The sequence below is a fragment of the Neopsephotus bourkii genome, unplaced genomic scaffold, assembly GCF_033783945.1.
Source record: "Neopsephotus bourkii isolate Nb327-2 ecotype Australia unplaced genomic scaffold, CSIRO-AGI_Nbou_v1 NB_1869, whole genome shotgun sequence".
Classification (NCBI taxonomy): domain Eukaryota; kingdom Metazoa; phylum Chordata; class Aves; order Psittaciformes; family Psittacidae; genus Neopsephotus; species Neopsephotus bourkii.
This window is the reverse complement of record NW_026902342.1, coordinates 111,777-130,697: the sequence shown is the minus strand read 5'-3', so window position 1 is coordinate 130,697 and position 18,921 is coordinate 111,777. Positions and strand designations below refer to the sequence as shown.

Sequence of the window (18,921 nt, the reverse complement as noted above, 5' to 3'; positions counted from 1 at the left end):
GCATGTAGCCTTGGTTTAAGGAGAAGTGTGTTTTCCAGGTATCATGCTTCCAGGTACGTTTAGTCCCTGCTTTTTGAAGGTGCTATATCCAATTATCCTCTTCAACGCTCAATATCCAACCATCCTTGAAGGTGCAATATCCAGCCTGCTGCTTCTCCTCACCAGGGCAGGGTAGTCCTCTCCATTAGCTGACTAGAAACCATGAATGGACAAAGAAGAGAGGACTCTACTCTTTGCTTTCCTCATGGCGTTCTTCATATCCACATTTCTTAGGCTGTAGATGAGCGGGTTCAGCATGGGGACAACCACAGAGTACAGCATGGAGACCACCTCGTCATGCTTCGGGGACTGGCTGGAGCTGGGGCGCAGGTACATGAAGAGGGAGCTGCCATAGTACAAAGCAATGGAGATGAAGTGAGAGACACAGGTGGAGAAAGCTTTGCGTCGACCAGCCACAGACTGCATCCGCATGACAGTGGAAAGGATGGACAAGTAGGAGATGAGGATGAAGACCGTGGTGCTCAGTACATTGAACCCCACCACGGCAGCAACCATCACCTCGATGGCATGGGTGTCAGAGCAGGAGAGGGCTAGCAGTGGTGGTCCATCACAGAAGAAGTGATTGATCGTCTTGGACCGACAGAACGGGAGACGAAATATAGAAACTGTGTGTATGGTAGAGCTGATCACGCCAGCTAAGTAGGCACCAGCCAACATCCCAATGCAAAGCCTTTGGGACATGACCGTGGAGTAGAGAAGGGGGTTACAAATGGCCATGTAGCGATCATAAGCCATAGCAGCCAGCACATAGCACTCGGTGGTGGCACAGGTTGCAAAGGAGAAGAGCTGAATGGCACACCTAAGGAAGGAAATCACCTTCTTCTCCACTAGTCCATTCAGCAAGGCTTGAGGGATGATGGTAGAGGAGTAGCAGACATCCAGGAGAGACAAGTGGCTTAGTACATGGGGGTGTGTAGGCAGGAATCCATTCTGACTAATGCGATTAGTCCCATGTTTCCTATGAAGGTAACCACATAGATGGCAAGGAATAAGACAAAGCACATCACCCGCAGGTCTTCCCTGTTTGTGAAGCCCAGCAGAATAAACTCGGAGGGGGCCGTATAATTATCTTCAACCATAGTGATCCTATAAGCAGTTTGCCTGCTTTATGTCTTTAAATTGAAATGCTGAATAGGCCTGAATCCCTCAATAATGTTAAGAATGTCAGGTTTTGTCTATCAATCAGTTACACCACTTTAAGTCAATATAAAGTGTGTATATATACCTATATACACACACATACATATATATATGTCAACATAAGGTGAATTCTCTTTGAGAGAGGAAAACAGCAAGTTCCCAAGGCCAATCTTGGCTGAACACCACAACCACCACCAACACAGCTGGAAGCAAGCAGATATTTTAAGGCAAGGAGAGAGGGCAACACCAGAATGAATAAACTGCAGGGTTCCTCATAGTTCCTCTCAAGACACTGACACATGGAAGTCCTTGAATTCCCCAGTAACTGCTGGGAAAAAGGAATTATTTCTCATCTTCTGGGTGCTGCCAGTCCAGTGTGAGTACATGAGGAATAAATAGCTGTTCTCTGTGTTCCAGGAGGAGCTCTTTGAGGGCAAATGTGGCTTTCCTTAGGGTAGGATGGTGCAGAGCCGGGATTTCTCGCCTCACTTTGCTTTAGACACGATGCCTAACTTGGAGACAAAAGATACATTCAGGCTTGATCAAAGATAAATTCTCCCTGGGAGAAATCAGCAGCTCCTAAATCACAGCTTACGACAGGTAGAATAAACCCTCATTGATTTTTCCTGCCTAACATTAATCATCACTTGACAGAGTTACACCAGAGAGCAAAGCAGGAGTGCACGCTGCCTGGTATCTGACAAGCAGAGCCATGCTTAAGAGTCATCATTATTTGATGACCCTTTGCTGAAGGGGTGAGGTCCACCTCCAGAGCCAGACTCCTCATTTCAGATGTCCTGTGAGCAACGCGTGTGGTCTCCTGGTGTTATTAATGGGGATTTAGGGCTGCTTTTCACTGCTCACCCAGAGATGCCGGAGGCAAAGCAGCTCCTGAGACATCACCACAGAGCTGGAAGATGTGACCCAAGTAACGAAAATGGAACTGTTTGGGTCTGGGGCTCAACCCTCCCCCTGAGGCAGCATCCACCTGCCCAGACACACACATCTCCTGCCAGTGGAGAACTGACCTGAAGCTCACAATTAACAAAGGCTCACCCTCGCTTTTTCTTGCTTGACAAACCAACTGCTTGGTCTGAAGTGATCCAAGGTGCAGGTATGAAACCTGGGATGTTTCTAAGGCTGCAGCTTGTGCTATACACAACAGCTTCCCCCCAGCAATCACATCTCCCTGCAGCTCGAGCACACTCACTGGAATGGAGATAAAGTGAAAAGCCATACCTGGCCGCCTGCGTTTAGATATTATCCATGCAGGTTGTGGGTCCACACTCTGCTGAAGAGTTAACTGAATATTTATCCCTGTATTCCTGGGGAAAGGACCTCCACTTGTGGCTTTCTTACTCCGATTTGGTAAGATCTTGCTTTTTGGCCAAGCTTTCAACAAGCTGCCCCAGGACTCACCAAGCAGACTGTTGCTAGCATTATCCAAGTTATAACTCTTGACATTATGGATAGGAGAACATCCAGCTGCTGTTGAGACCCTACAGCCAAGCAAAACCTTGCAGCACAACCTCCTGGTTAGGTAGCAGTTAGCTTGCTCTCATGGAACCATAGAATCCCAGAGTGATTTGTCTTGGAAGAGACCTTAAAGATCATCCAGTTCCAACCCCTGCCATGGGTAGGGACACCTTCCCCTAGAGCAGCTTGCTCTAAGCCCCTGTGTCCAACCTGGCCTTGAGCACTGCCAGGGATGGGGCAGCCACAGCTTCTCTGGGCATCCTGTGCCAGCGCCTCAGCACCCTCACAGGGAAGAGCTTCTGCCTAAGAGCTCAGCCCAATCTCCCCTCTGGCAGTCCAAAGCCATCATAGTGGATGTTACCCTCAAGATCTCAGTGTAGGAACAAGGGGAAGGTGCCAGCTCTATAGAGCTCTAACACACTGTTTGGCTAGCTGCTCTTTTGAGAGTCTTACAGCACAAACTATCAAATGAGTGAAGAAAAAGATCGTTTAAAATATGAAGCAAAAAAGCCCCATGCTCACACCACCAACATCCCTCTGATTCCTCAAGGTGATGGTTTCTGCTGCCCTGAAATAAAGCAGAGGGTTTAAAGTTTGCTACAAAGCCTGTGGATCCTGTGGATACCACAGGACAAAGCAGGGTTTTCATATCAGGGATTTCTTCCTCTTTGCTCTCAGATCCAGTTGAAATGGGTTTTAATACTCACAGCTTCTCCAGGCTCCAGCTAGAAGGGTAATGCTGCTCTGTCTTCTCCCATACAGCATCTACTCGTCCTTCCAGAGCATTGTCCTTTGTGGTATTCACAGAGCCAGGGATAACACAAGTCAGGGGATTACATATTAACTGCCAGGGAGCTGTCAGACCTGGCAAGGGTCAGCCCAAAGAGCTCTCAAGAGCCAGGTCAGGATACACCCAACAGGTTTTAAAGTTAATGGCACCAGAAGGTGTTATTTGAACAATACCAGCCCAAAATTGTTGCCTTTAAGAGTTTTATACAAGCTTCAGAAATCCCCAAAGGTGGTTCGGTACATAGCAGTATGTAGTGTGTCATATCCATATTCAAAAACAAGATTACCTCTTGGGAAGCACTCTTAGAAGCGTTCCCTCGGTGGAGGAGAAATCCAGCTCTCCTTTATCTCAGTTTATGCAGATACTTAGAATGAAAATATAAAAACACAACTTCCTTTTCATTTTGATGCAGCTGCCTTTACTTTTCAATCAGAAATGCTTCCGTTACTGTGCTCCCAAAGATGAGAGGGGGCTGCAGGGCCTTCTAGGAAAGGACAGAAGTCACCTCTTTGCTCCCAGAAAGCCCTAGTAAGGAGTGACCCTGGTTATTCCTGCCTAGCACTTAATGTTCCATAACAAAAGGAGGGTTTCCTACCCCATGCAGGTTACCAGGATAGATCCACCAGTAACCCAAGAACTTGGTTACTGTATAGGCATCCTCACCCGTTTCATTCAGCATCAGAGAGCACCTAAATAATCCCAGCTGCTCCCCTGGGATTATTTAGGTGGTGATGGGTGTGACTTACATACATCAACAACAAGGAATTAAATCCTTCACCTACATGGGATAAAGGTTGAGACCTTACCTGTTCTGAGATCTGATGTGTTTTCATTTGCTTTCATTATAAAATCTGGGATGGCTTTGTCAGGAGTAAAGATGTGCAATGGGGACACCTTCTGAGAGGGATCTGTGGATCTATAGGAAACAACTGATGGAGAAGGGAATCATTTAAAATACCAGGAATTAGCATGTCAAATTGTGTATGGATAGCCCAGACTATTTAAGAGAAAAACAAATTTAAAAGGCAGAGTGAATTTGATATCCTCAACATCAGAAGGACATGGATCAAGTCCAGAGGAGGCCACGAGGATGCTCAGGGGCTGGAGCAGCTCCTCTATGGAGCCAGGCTGAGAACACTGGGGCTGTTCAGCCTGGAGAAGAGAAGCTGTGTGGAGACCTCAGGGCAACTTCCAGTGTCTGACAGGGCCTACAAGGATGTTGGTGTGTAGTGTCTCTGACCATGGCAGGCGGTTGGAACCAGGGTCCTTTCCAACCCAAACCACTCTATGATTCTACATTAATCTACATTTCATACAACCTGAAATCTCAGCCAAGAACTGCATTAGGAAAAGCATGGTTTAAAGCATCATTTCTAAATGTGAGGGGCCTTTGAAGCTGTTAAACCATTTGACATTGCTTTAACAGGGTCAGAAAATAAACTGTCTACATAGGTTCAGCCAACTGTAGATGCAACATGATGGCCTTTGTTCATTTATCTATTATTTCTCAGTTTCCTGGGCAAGAACAAGCCACTTGGCTACCCAAAGCTTCCCAGCAAGTAAGAAAAAGGTTTTACCTTAAATAAAAAAGAGTGGAAATTCCCAACAACGTCCAACAGATGGTGGTGATGTATAAGAAATCCTGATCCACAATTTTCTAGCCACTTATTTCAAATCTTCTGCCTTTTGATACCTAAAGGGACTCCTGTGACCATTTTGCACCTCTTGGAGGTGACCACAGAGAGCAATGGTACCAAGAAGGAACAAAAATCATACAGGAAAAGGAATGGATTTTGTTCAGAAGTAGATGAAATGCAGCTTTGAAGGGGAAATGGGCATCTAAAGAGCAGGCATATGTGGATACTGTCATGTCCTGCTGGCAACAGTAAGAGTCAGCTTCAGGCTGGTAACTTTAGTAAAGAATAAGAATAAAGTACAAATAAAGAATAAAGGATAAAGAATAAAGTATAAATAAAGAATAAAGACTTATTTCTTATTGCTCGCCAGGATCACATCCCTGTTTGGGTTATTTTCCCCTGTATTAAGGAGTGTCTTTCCCACTGGTGATGCTACAGCTCAAGTGACCACAGGTGGAAAATCCCCATCCAGGACCTAGCCAAGCCTTTTCCTTCCTATCAGCCCATCGTCTCCAAATTCCTTCCCCGAGGAGCTTGTTAACAACAATCGGATCAGGGACATCTCTCACCTTTGAGTGATGAGCTGCCAAAGAAATACAGAAGTTTTGGGTGCGTGGGGAAACCCTGTGGGACTGTTCCCCCTGGTGACATTGCGATTTTATAGCAACCAGGATATGGGGGAGCTGCAATTTGTGTGAGGAATTACTTCTTGCATAGGAAATAAAGACTTCTGGTTGGTTTTTTTCATTACCTTCGATTTTCCTGTTGTTTCAGGGTGTCTGTGTGTGTCCACGTTTGCTTTGGGTTTCTTTAATCCCCATTGCCTCAAACCAAAGTGCAACTCTCCTGATAACATTCTTGCCTTTGTTTTAACAAACCACTGTGGGTATAAATTAGAAAACTCCTTAGAGCTTCGCTTAAAGGCTTTGAGAAAGGCAGAACCTGAGGAGGAAAAATGAAAGGGTGAAGTTCTGCAGCTGCCTGAAAAGAGGAGGCAAAGCCCAATTTGACTGTGATTTAACTCAGCAGCCTGGTTCCAAACACAGGCCTGGTGAAGAATCTGCATTTCACTTGACTCATGCACAATATCCCACTGCTCCATAACTGCATTAAAACATCAGTTCACCCATTCAGATCTTCGGTTTCCATCCTTCCTGGGAAAAGCCCATACCAGTTAGGCCCTACACACCCTATAAATCACTGAGACCCCAACTAAACTGGGGCAAGGAAAATTAGTATCGTGTGTATTGGTGTTCACATTTAACACAAGAATAGATTGTGTTATATATAAATATATAGTTTAGGATGCATTTAATATTGTGTTTTTATATATATACACACATACATATGTGCTTATGTGTATAATTTGCCAGTCATAGGAACAGTGACCTCCTAGATGGCCCTTCTGAACAATAACAATGTCCTGCTGGTCAGAGTCACATCAGTGACTAGTCATGGTCATGCTAGTCATGGTCACATCAGGTTGCCCCTGACCTCATTCAGGCAGCTTCTGAACGTGTCCATGGGTGGAGGTTCCACAGCCTCTGGGACAAAGCCTCCTGTTACCCACATCCCTGGATCAGGGTTTTCAAAGCCTGACTGTGATTCTTTCTGCTGTTCTCCTCAAAGCATCCTTCATCTCTTTGTTCCTCAAGCTGTAGATGAGGGGGTTGAGCATGGGGATCACCACCGTGTAGAAGATGGAGACCACTTTGTCAGTGTTCAGGGAGTAACTAGAGCTAGGGCGTAAATACATGAAGATGGTTGTTCCATACAACATGGTCACCACAATCAGGTGGGACACGCAGGTGGAGAACGCTTTTTTCCTGCCCTCAGCAGAACGGATCCTCAGGATGGCAAAGAAGATGAAGACGTAGGAGACCAGAATGGCAGAGATGGTGCTGAGCTCAATGACACCAGCCAAGGAGAAGAGGATCATCTCATTGATGTACGTGCTGGCACAGGACAGAGCCAGGAGAGGAGGAACATCACAGAAGAAGTGGTTGATGACATTGGAGCTGCAGAAGGGCAGCCTGATGATGAAGGTCATCTGAATGATGGAGTTCAGGACACCCCCAATGTAGCACCCTACCACCAGCCGCACACATAACCTCCGAGTCATGACAGAGGAGTAGAGCAGGGGGTTGCAGATGGCCACGTACCGGTCATAGGCCATGACAGCCAGCAGGAAACACTCAGTTGTCACAAACACAATGTAGAAGAAAGCTTGACCCATACAGCCAGCAAAGGAAATGGTCTTCTTCTCCAATAGGAAGTTCACCAAAGTCCTGGGGGCTACCACAGAGGAGAAGCAGATGTCAACAATGGAGAGGCTGCCCAGGAAGAAGTACATGGATGTGTGGAGCTGTGGGTGACCTTGGATGGCTACAATTATCCCTGTGTTGCCCAGAAGGGTGATGGTGTAGATGAGCAGCAGCAGCACAAAAAGGGCTGCCTTCATCTCCACTTGGTCACTGAGACCCTTGAGGATGAACTCTGCTGCTGAGGTGTGATTCTGCTCTGCCATTCAGGGCTTTTGTATCTGCCAAAGAAGGAAAAAGTCTGGAAAATACAGGACAGTGGAAACCATGCCTTTATTTGAACTGGAATGGGATAACTTGACAATTGGCACCCTGTGCACCGAGGCCATCCCCACAGTTCATTTCCAGGGAGCTACAGTGGAATGGACTGCTCTGGGGCCATCTGCTCCAAGTTTGCCCTCTTATACAACCCAAGGAAAGAGGAGGCCCCTTCTGAAGTGAGAGCATCCGAGCCTCCCCAGACACCTTTGAGCAGGTTCATTTGTATCACTGGATCCCATTTTGGTACCTACAATTTGATGAGACCAATGGCTACAGCAGCAGAGAGGGTTTGATGTGACACAGACCAAGCCATCAGCTCTGCCCTTGATCTCCTGTGATCAAGTTTCTCTGAAGACAGCTCTGATCTTGGCAGCAGCTTCTGGCTATAACTCATATAAGCCAAAAAATACCGTAGCTTTCCTTTGGTAGTTTTGGAAAAGTCACTGAGATGAAGGAAAAAGAGCTTTTAATTTGCTGGGAATTAAGGCAGGAGAAGGGAAGGGGTGCTGCATGACCCTAAAACTCATTCAGGACATGAAGAGTTTAATATGGCAGTCCTGGAAACCTTGGGGAGGTGAAGCCAGGAGACCACGAGCAAAATTTGGGTCTGCAGATGTTATTCCCTTAGTACAATAGAGAGAGTATACAATTAGCAGGACTCAACACCATGATGAGACCATTGAGCTGTGCTAAGCCAAACTCATTCAAATCTGGTTGTCTAAGTTAGACACTAAGTTAAGCTGCTCACACTCATGAAAGTGTGAATTACACGTTTCTGTCCCTGATAACATGAAGGTTCACAATAAAACAACTAAATCTTTACAGGATTAAAGATGAGGGTAAAAACCTTACCCCACCAGATGAGTGTCAGGACCAGAAGACGAGGTGAAGATCCATTCTCCATCAGCAGAATATTTCTTTGTAGAAATATCCTTTACATTTTAAAGTGAATATCACTACTTCAGGGTCAGTGGCTAGGTTAATATTTCCTTGAGAGTTTTCTCCTCTCTTCTTCTCCAAGGCTCCTTAAACCTACCACAAGCAGAATGATATCTGACCAGTGCGTAAGGGGCTACAGGAAAGATGGAGAAGAGCTTTGGACAAGGGTCTGTAGGGGCAGGCCAAGGGGAATGGCTTGAACCTGCCTGAGGGGAGACTGAGATGAGCTCTGAGGCAGAAGCTCTTCCCTGTGAGGGTGCTGAGGCGCTGGCACAGGGTGCCCAGAGAAGCTGTGGCTGCCCCAGCCCTGGCAGTGCTCAAGGCCAGGTTGGACACAGGGGCTTGGAACAACCTGCTTTAGCGGAAGGTGTCCCTACCCATGGCAGGGGTTGGAGCTGGATGAGCTTTAAGCTCCCTTCCAACCCAAACCAGGCTGGGATTCTATGAATACATCCCACAAGGAATATTTAACCTCTTTAAACCAACACAGAGAAACAAATCTTTACCTGGCATAAATCTGAGCAGCCTCCCCAGTTGCTGCAATGATTTCTACCAGAGCAGGGCTAACTTGGACCTTTCATGGTTATGGTCTCACATACCTGTGGATGGGGGTCACCTCTTACAGCTGCAAGTTCTCTCCCACATTAGATGACACTGGATATCTGCACAGCAAATCGAGGGGATTATCTCTTGAAGGCATCCTCCCAGCTGCCAAACAAATTGTCTCTTCCTGAACCTTCAAGAGCTTCCAGCCTATTTTCATCAGATGAAGTTCTTCACTTGCAGCAATGTGCTGCTTTTATATCTCTCCCTGAAGGTCTTTGCAGGCAACTGGCACAAACACTTGGGAACAAGTGTTTGTCACGGGTTTGGCTACAATTCAGGGTTCTAAGACACATGAAACTTGGTTGGATATTGCTGGCCCCTGAATAAGAACCCATGAGTCACAACAGCCTAAACTACTAATAAAGGCTTAGCCATGGTCACAGGTTAATGCAAAATCTCTTAGCTATGCACACAGGCTGATGGAAAATCTCTTCTAATTATTGTCACAAAGATCTCTAACCTGTTACACCTCTCAGCAGCCTCCAGGGACAGGAAAGGTAGAGATCCAAACAAGCACAGGTTGTTCTTCACAAGCCCTTTTGAAGAATCAAGGGGGAGGTGAGAAGGTGCACCCAAAGGGCAATCTATGTCAATTATCTGAAACACCTGCTGCAAGAAGTTTAGGTAATTACCTCTGGATGGATGCCTGGAGCAGACAACTGGGATTATAGAAGATGAAGGCTGACCCAAGCCTCCAAGCCCTAAATGAGCCTGAAAGGCTACTGATGGTTAAGAACAGGGGGGGTCTATCCAGGGCCGACTTGTCAGAACATGACTGATGGTCCATTGGACCTTTTTACTATGCTCCAGGTACTTCCAGGAGTATCTCAGCTACCCATTTTTGACTCCTTTTTGCACAGAGCCAGGTCATTCCACTGCTCCACCTCTATTGCAAGACCAAACCCATTTCATTACAACCTGTTTTGAAAAGGGATGATGTTAATCCAGTTCTTTCTGCAAAGGTTTTTGGAGGGGTGTAGCAGGAAATTGATAGTATGTTCATGGTAACTTCAGTGTCATTTCTCTCTGCTCAAAACACTCAATAGACATCAGATTCTTCCAGTGTCTGGAACTTTTCTGTGGGGTTAAAATTCACACAGTTTCTTTCAGTATAGCTGAGTTTTCCCTTTAAATAATACAAGCCCATGCTTTGAGATTAGACTGACAGCATGAACAGAGCCATATTTGGATCATGTTTGATCCAAATGTGCAATTTATTCATCCATTAGTTGCCAACAGCATTAAGCATTGGTATATGAGCTAACTGCCAAGAGTCTCTGCAGTCAGTAGAAATGAAGGTGGTGGCTTAGCTGTTTAGATATGGATGTCCAGGACTATCAGAGACCTACCATGCATCCCTCTGGCTACCCTAAAGGACACAAGCCATGCCTGCCAGACCTGTGTCCATACATCCTATGATATCTCAGGGGGAATTGGATGGATCAATAGAGTCTGTGTAGCCCAAGGGAGGATTTGCCATGTCCAGAGAAGACCCACACATGGTCACATGAACAGACTAAGTTCTCCATCAGAACCAGAGAACACCAGTTTGGAAGGGACCTCAAGGATCATCTGGTCCAACGTTTCTAGGCAAAGCATGATCTAAGTTAGGTGTTCCAGCACCTTCTCCAGCTGAAGCTGAAGTGTCCAATGTTAGGGAATCCACCACTTCCCTGGGGAGACTGTCACTGAGTGACACAGTGATTTGTATCACTGAGAGTCTAGAGGACTGGCTGAGAGATGGACAAATGAGATGGGTTTGGGCTCACCTTGCTCCAGGTCAGCGTGACATACAGACTGACACATGAGCTATGGGTGTCCCAGGTTATCTTCCAGTCTGTGAACTCCAGTGGTACCGTTCAGTTGGCCAAAGGAATGGCTGAGAAACACTGCAGGACTCACTGGAACCCATGAGCTTCTGGAGGAAACCATCAATGGCACCAGCACAACCAGAACCAACAAACACAAATATGGATGGAGAAGAGCAATGCAGACAGCTGTGTTGACCCCAGATGGATGTTTCGTTGAGTTTAGCTTCTACAAATGGCAATATTTTAACAGCAGGGTTTATATTTGGGGAGTTTCTGTGCTAACACTTTCACCAATGATTCCTGTTTGTTCCCACTTTATTACCAGTCCTCCAGGTACAGCTCAAAACACACTCTCCTTCCTTGAAAAGGCAAATAAAAACACATATTCCCATTATTGCCAGAATAAACTCATTTTGCTTCTTACAACAGCATGACAGGGAGGAAAAACAACTTGTAGAAATCAGGTACACAGTCATCAGGTTATTAGGTATAAACCTTCAAAGTGTTTATCACTAAATTCCTCATCTTGTATCAGCTCTGTTGTGTCTGAGGATGTTTTGAGCCTATTAATTTTCCTCTTATAATGAAGGTGGTAATGGAAAGAAGGAGTTTGAAATAAAATACCCACTGAAGTTATATAGAACTGAAATCTGACCTAAGGAAGTGCCATGACCCATAGGCTGGGTGGGCCTTAGCCACCTGAAATTCAGACGTCCTGAAGTTAAATATGTCAGAATCATGATACGTGTTCTATATGCAGCTGATATCTTTATATATCTTTATTGTGTCTTTATGCACCATCATTCACTTGAGCCATTTCCCATGATGGTTTTGCCAAGGTCTTTAGTTCCTTCTAAGGAGGGAGACTGAGATCAGATGTGATGTCTACTTATTAAACTCCACTTTTGGCCAGTTAAATCCCACAACTAATGATCTTGTAGATACAGAGAACTACATGCTTAGAGGAAAAAGAGAGAATAAAAGTAGAAATAAGAGTTTGATTATAACTAATGCAACATGGCTTTACTCTACATTAAGTTTGAATATGTGTACTGAACAATCCCACTGAACAGTACATTTAGGAACCATCACTGTCCAATCCTTTACACAAACAAAATCATTTGAAGTATTTCTTCTTGCCTCCAAATATCCGGGAACAAGCTGGACATTTTAGCATGTTTCATCACAAATCAACCTTTGGTGGCTCTTCAGTGAGTACGTGTTTCTCCTATTATGAAATACACTATCAAGAGGCAAACGTATAGCAAATTAATCCCACATCGATAAAGCTGGTCTACGAAATGGACAATAATATATAGAAGTATTATCACAGCTTCTCTCCAACCTCAAAAAGACTCTAAAACACCAACCCCATTCCCATTACTGCCCAAGTGTCAAACCATTTACCACTCTGGCAGGGAAATCATCATTCTCCCCATTGTTCTCTTCAGAGCACTCTTTACCTCCTTGTTCCTCAGGCTGTAGATGAAAGGGTTCAACATTGGGGTCACCATGGTGTAAAAGACAGAAACTATTTTGTCCCTACCCAGGTTGTAGCTGGAACTGGGCCGTAGGTACATAAAGATAAGGGTCCCATAGAAGATGGTTACAACCACTAGGTGGGATGCACAGGTACCAAAAGCTTTGCCCAGTACAGAGCCTGTCTTCAGGACGGTGAAGAGGATGTGGCCATAGGAGATGAGGATGACTGCTATTGTGGTGACCTCATTGAAGCCCCCAAAAGCAAATAGCAACACTTGGCTGAGAGAAGTATCAGAGCACGCCAACTTTGAGAGTGGTGGCCCATCGCAGAAGAAGTGGTCAATGACATTGGGGCCACAGAAGGACAGCCTCAATGCAAAGCCTGTGAAGACGGCTGAATTAAAAAGCCCAACTGCATAGGACCCAGCTAAGAGGGAAACACAGACCTTCTTGGACATGAGGATGGGGTAACGCAAGGGGTTGCAGATGGCAACATAGCGGTCATATGCCATCCCAGCCAGGAGGTAGCACTCTGTGATTGCAAAAGCAGCATAGAAATAGAGCTGCAGGAAGCAGCCAACAAAAGAAATAGTCTTCCTCTCAGACAAGAGGTTCAGCAGCATTTTGGGTGTCACCACGGAGGAGTAGCACAGATCCAAGAAGGACAAGTGGCCGAGGAAGAAGTACATGGGGCTTTGAAGCTGGGAATCGAGCCAGACTGCAGCAATGATGCTAAGGTTTCCTATCATGGTGGTGACATAGATGAACAGGAAAAACACAAAGAGTGTAACCTGGAAGTCGAGGCAATCTGTGAACCCCTTGAAAACAAATTCTGTCACCGTAGTCCAGTTTTCCCAAGCCATCAGTGTCCAAGAGGCTTCCAGTTCCCAGGCAGCGGGGTGGTTTGCATGACCTTGGTTATGATGGCTTAATCCCTTGCTTAATTATTAGTGGGGTTTAATCCTGTACTCTGTAGATAATGAAGACGTTCTCTAATGAAACACTGCCAGGCAGGTTGGCAGGATGCTTAGATGGTCCACAACCACCTGCCCATGCAGGGAGTCACTGACTACATCTATCACTCAAGCTCTTAAACCAAGCTTTGAATATATCTTCTATCTTCACACGCTGATTTCAAAGGAAGTCTGAAGCCAGCAAAACAAGTTTTCCCTTGGCCATCACCATGGTCTTCACTATGTTTCCATCTGCCTGCAGTTTTCTCCACATTCAGGGAAGAGCAGCTCATGTTGACTGTTGTGATAATACACAAAGTAAAGGAATATTAACTTTCATGCTGCTTTTCAGGTTGAAGATGTCCCAGAAACTCTTTTCACACTTTTCATTACCCCAGGTAGCTCAGAGTCTGAATTTGTTGCTCCTTAGTCTAAATGCTCAGAAACAAAAGCAATATGTTGGTTTTCATTAAAAACAACTGATTAATAACAAGGTTAGTGGCTACTTTGGGGGCTAAACTGCATTTCAATAGCTGCTCTCATCTCATAAGAATAAATACATAGAAGAGACAGAAGGGCATATGCATTTATCTTTCCTTCTCCAGTATCTTCCAGCTTCACTGGTGATTTGTTAAAAATGTGCTTTTCCCTTTAATTTCTATCATTCAACTTACATTTTAAGCAAACAGCAAATACTTTCAAGCAACTGATTTCATGCCAGATTAAGGTTAGGAAGTAAAACTTCCTTTTAGAAAGGATTTATAACACAACCATGTGTCTCAAACACAGACATTTGAAGGTAGTTTAAATCTAGTTCCACCACCATCCCCCAAAACAGTACCTGAGATGCCACTTCTGGCTTCCCGCTGAAGACCCAGCCTCTTTCAGGCTGAGCTATTATTGTGCCTATCTCTTATTCCTTACTCCAAGGAAATCATTCAAAGACAGAACCTGCACCTTGTCATTGCTGAGGGGAGCTAGAAAGGCAACAATACAGACAAATAGAGCATATCCAATTGAAATTGTCTATGCTGATCTCTTAAATAGGATAAAATACATCCCCAAAAAGGATTGTGTCAGGAGAGGGGGTAAATACATAAGATATTAGACATTTCTTCTGTACATGTTTATATTTGTCCCAGTATAACCATTACCGATAAGCAAGGAGATGCTTGCAAAGAGAAAAAGCAATTTAAGCTTCTGTGGCAATCACTGCTACATTCCTATGGCATTGCCTCTAAGCAGATCTTCCTTGCCCATTTGCATGACTGTTGCACAGAAGCATCTCTGTCTCGATAGTATTTTTCCACCTTGTAGCTTGCTTTATAAATCAGAGCTTCAGAGAAGAAATTTTGTGATTCTATGATGCCGTGCTTCACCATTCCATGAAATCCTCCAAGTCTCCTTTCTTTCTCTGTTTAGTTCTACATGGTGTTGGCTGGCCATGTATGGCTGTGTCTCCCAGAGGCTCCTTTCTTTGCTATTTATTGCTTTCCAGCTTAGATGGTTGAGATAAGCTGCCAGCAGTCTCACTGGGCACATCACCCCATGCTAACCTTGGTTCTCCCCCCTTCAAATATAATTGGAAAGTTGCCTTAGTGACTTCACAAGTTAGACATCTGGAGCTATTACTGCCTCAACCCATGAGATGGGCTGTCTTCTGGGAGCCAGAATACACTGAAATCAGAAATTGCTGTGAGGTTATTGACAAAGAGCATCTCTTAGTGATGACATCTCAGCACCTTGTAACTACAGAAACACTCAAGCTGGACAGCTTTGTGAGCTTTTACTAAGACTGGAAACCCATTACCAAACCACAGTGTTACCCACCTACTCAAAAACATTATTCTACTATTATATTTGGAAAATGGAGGTGATATTAATGACCGGAGAATAACACTCAAGTAGAAATATCAATTGATTACTCTAATTCCCTCACTGAATAGACTATCTCCAATTTTGCCCGTGCAGTGATATGGTCTGGATGGAGAGGGACTGGCAGAACAGTGAGCAGTGGCTGAAAACATACGTGCTTGAATAAATCCATAGTTTTAAGAGTCCTAACATTGAAAATACCATTTGTTCCTTGAATGCGGTCCCTGTTCTTTTCAAGATACCTCAACTGTATAACATAAAATGTATATAATTTGGGTTAGAAAATACAGTAGAATATACAGTAATTTGGCAGTTAAACTGGTCATTGTTTGGATTAAAATATGGTCCAAAAATGCCTAAATAAATCTATTGTTTTAAGTGTTTCAGCATAGAAAACCAAAAATGTCATTCGTTGCTTCAGTGTGCTTCCTGTTCTTTTATAAATACCTTAACTGAAAACCAAAAAACATATAATTTGGTGTTAAAAATATAGCAAAATATAAGAATTCAACTGAAATGTGGCAGTTAAAATGGTGAGTGATTGGAGTTAAATATGGTCCAAAAGTGAATTGCCACTTTTAAAAGGTGTTATGTTGCCCTTCCTTTTGCCTCAGCAGGTAACGACACGTCATGGTGGGAAATCAAACCCAGACTGAATTCATCCTATTAGGAATTACAGACAGCCCTTGTGCGCAGACTCCTCTTTTGTCTTGTTTCTATTTATTTACATTGTCACTTTGGTGGGGAACTTAAGCATTATCACAGTGGTTCAGGTGTCTCCCAGTCTCCACACCCCCATGTACTTCTTCCTCACCCATTTTGCCTTCATTGAAATCTGCTATTCCACAGTCATCTCCCCCAGGATGCTGGCAGACCTGTTAGCAGAGAAGAAAAACATTTCTTTCCTTGGCTGCATGACGCAGTTCCTCACCTTTGCTTTCCTTGCAAATGCCGAATGTCACCTCCTGGCCATGATGGCCTATGACCGGCACGTTGCCATCTGCCACCCCCTGCTTTATGTGACCATCATCTCCAGCCGTGTCTGCTGGCAGCTGATAGCATCATCCTACCTGTTCGCCTTCCTCAGTGCCATCATTTGCACATGGTGCATGTTTGGAGGTTCCTTCTGTGGTCCCAACAGCATTGACCACTTCTTCTGCGATGTAGTCCCTGTGCTAAAGCTCGTGTGCTCTGACACCCACACCAATCAGATGGTCTTCTTTGCCTTATTCACCATCAATATCGTGGGGACAAGTGTGATCATTTTGCTCTCCTACATCTCTATCATCCGCACCGTGCTGAGGATGTGCTCAGCACAGAGCAGGGCCAGAGCCTTCAACACCTGCGCCTCCCATTTGATGGCTGTTTCCATGTACTTTGGGACAGGATTCTTCATGTATCTACAACCTCCTAGATAAGCCTAGATAAGGTGGACTCCATCTTTTACGCCATGGTCAACCCCATGCTCAACCCATTCATCTACAGCCTGAGGAACAAAGAGGGGAAGGGGGCTCTGGTGGAGTGCAGGAGAAGGCTTTTCAGCCAGTTACAACATAAAAGAGTTGTATCATCCAGGACATGAAGATTTCATGTCAAATGAGAAAGCCTATGGGGCACTAAAACACTGGGATTTTTCACTAACCCTCATGATTTTATGTAGGTTCTTCCACATTTTCTGAACAAAAGTCAGTGACAGTATTGAATGAGAAATGGACCCAGCCATCACATCGTCCCTGGAAGAAATCAAGAGGAGAAGGAATCTCAAACTTCAATTTACTTTGCAGTTACTAGCCTATATGAAGAAATTGCTCTGAATTATCTCAGGCCTCTTTTCCTCACAGGAAATACCAATCAGCTTTATTCAATTATAGCTTTTGTCACTCATAAATATGTTTTGTGGTGTTTTTTTTGCAAGATTCTGGACCTTGTCCCTCAGCTCCAATAAAATTCCTCCCTCTTACCTATGAGTTCTTTATTAAAGCTGCTGGGGTGGGAGGGAAGAGGAAGTGCAGTTTTACATTTGCTTGCTGAAAAAGAGTCAGAGAAAAGGTTTCAAAAGATTCGTTGCATTTGTTTGTGCCTTTCAAAGGAAGGAGCAGGTAAGAATCAAGGTCTCAAGCTGCACCTTTGAATGCCAAGGGGAATCCCTCCCCAGGCTGCAGCTTCACAAGAGATTTCACTTCAGAGAAGGGAATTGTAAGCAATGGAATTCATAACTCAGAATGATGAACTGTGCTGAGACCACCCAGTGGTAAGGAGAATTTGGGCACATTGAGGGCTCATGCCATTCGTATTAAGGGGTGCAGTACATTCATCTTAAGTCCTATTTACTTAAATGGTGAGATAAATGGAAATAAGCTGGAAATAAGCACCCACATCCCATGTCCATGCCTAGCTCATGCTAAAGCACACCAGGGAAAATCAAATTATCTATGTCACTTCCAAATTAAGCCTGTTGATGGTGACTTAGGTCTGGGGCAAAAGTGTCATCTACTTGTGGTCAAGGAGGGAGCCACAATCAATGCACTTAAATGCTGAAAAGTTAGGAAGGACAGAGGCCTTTGAAATCGGACCAAAAAAATAACACTTGAGTGTAATGTTCAATTTCTCACTCTAATTTCCCTCACTGAATAGACTATCTACTAAGTTGCCCACGTAGTGACATGGTCTGGATGGAGAGGGACTGGCAGAACAGTGAGCATGGCTGGGCTGTTGGGTGCAGAAGGTGATGGACTCTAGTCTGCAGGAGCCTGTAGACTGCCACGGGAGTTTGTCTCCTATATCTATCTAAACAGAGCCAAAGGAGAACACCATGGGGTGCAGGACCCATCCCATAGTACCTGAGCAAAAGCAGTAGGGCAGGAAGAGAGACCTGGGCCAAGTTCAGCCGCGATTCCAGGATGTCAAGCAAGTTGGGGATTATGAAGCAGGTCCAAGACCAAGCCAAACGAAGTGAACACAGGTCAAATCAATCCTCTGATCAGGGTCAGGTTCAGCAATTGCTAGGAAGATACATGAGCAAGCTTTGGTCACCATCAAAGAATTACATAAATGTGCACAACTCCTGCAAAAATGGAAACAAAAACTCAAAACCAGCCCAACTTCCCTGGGAGGAGCTTAAATAGAGATGGTGGGCAAATGGGCAGATGGTGGGGATGGAGCCCCAGGTGAGGCTGCTTAGGAGGATAAAGACCTATTAGTTCACCCTGGGACAATTCTTCCCTGTCTCAAAATGCCCCTTTCTCACCCTTGATTACAGTGGAAGCCCTAAAGCACCAGCTCAGCTGTTGGCCATCCAGACACTGTATGTGGATAATCCTACTAGGGCTGGAAAACTGGGCACTCAAGTGTTCAGAGAGGGATATCAGCAGCTCCATAGAAGGAGTCACTTGTGCTTCATGTCCCATTTAGGGACCATCTGCAAGATCTGAAATGTCTCTAAACCCATTCTCATTCTGTTGGCAATGACAGACAGAATGCTTGTATAGTCCATAAGTATGTCAGAAGCATCCTATGAGCTGCTCATTACTGCTGATGCTGTGTAGCTGTCCTCAGGGACAGCTCATGCCC

At 44.8% G+C, this 18,921-nt stretch overlaps 3 protein-coding genes and 1 pseudogene across 3 annotated transcripts in view; 1 reads left to right on the top strand and 3 right to left on the bottom strand.

Moving 5' to 3' along the window:
- Positions 1-192: 192 nt before the first annotated feature.
- On the bottom strand, positions 193-1,139 carry LOC133207345 (olfactory receptor 8U3-like). Its single transcript, XM_061344148.1, is given in 2 exon segments — positions 193-959; positions 962-1,139. Coding segments are annotated over 2 exon segments (945 nt in total).
- Positions 1,140-6,576: 5,437 nt separating this feature from the next.
- LOC133207350 (olfactory receptor 5J3-like) lies at positions 6,577-7,633 on the bottom strand. Its single transcript, XM_061344155.1, has one exon. It carries the CDS (start codon positions 7,628-7,630, stop codon positions 6,692-6,694), a length of 939 nt encoding a protein of 312 aa, XP_061200139.1. The 5' UTR covers positions 7,631-7,633; the 3' UTR covers positions 6,577-6,691.
- A 4,697-nt stretch (positions 7,634-12,330) lies between these two features.
- LOC133207349 (olfactory receptor 5F1-like) overlaps positions 12,331-18,921 on the bottom strand; it is a 37,043-nt gene continuing 30,452 nt past the window's right edge. The window contains exon 2 of the mRNA XM_061344153.1: positions 12,331-13,376. Within this exon, the coding sequence (XP_061200137.1) occupies positions 12,445-13,376 (932 nt within the window). The 3' untranslated portion in view covers positions 12,331-12,444. The remainder of the gene's footprint in view (positions 13,377-18,921) is intronic.
- LOC133207338 (olfactory receptor 5AP2-like) lies at positions 15,982-16,933 on the top strand (annotated as a pseudogene).

Bases quoted from the DNA above. Each gene is read 5' to 3' on its own strand.
- LOC133207350 (XM_061344155.1), bottom strand. From the start codon at position 7,630: ATGGCAGAGCAGAATCACACCTCAGCAGCAGAGTTCATCCTCAAGGGT.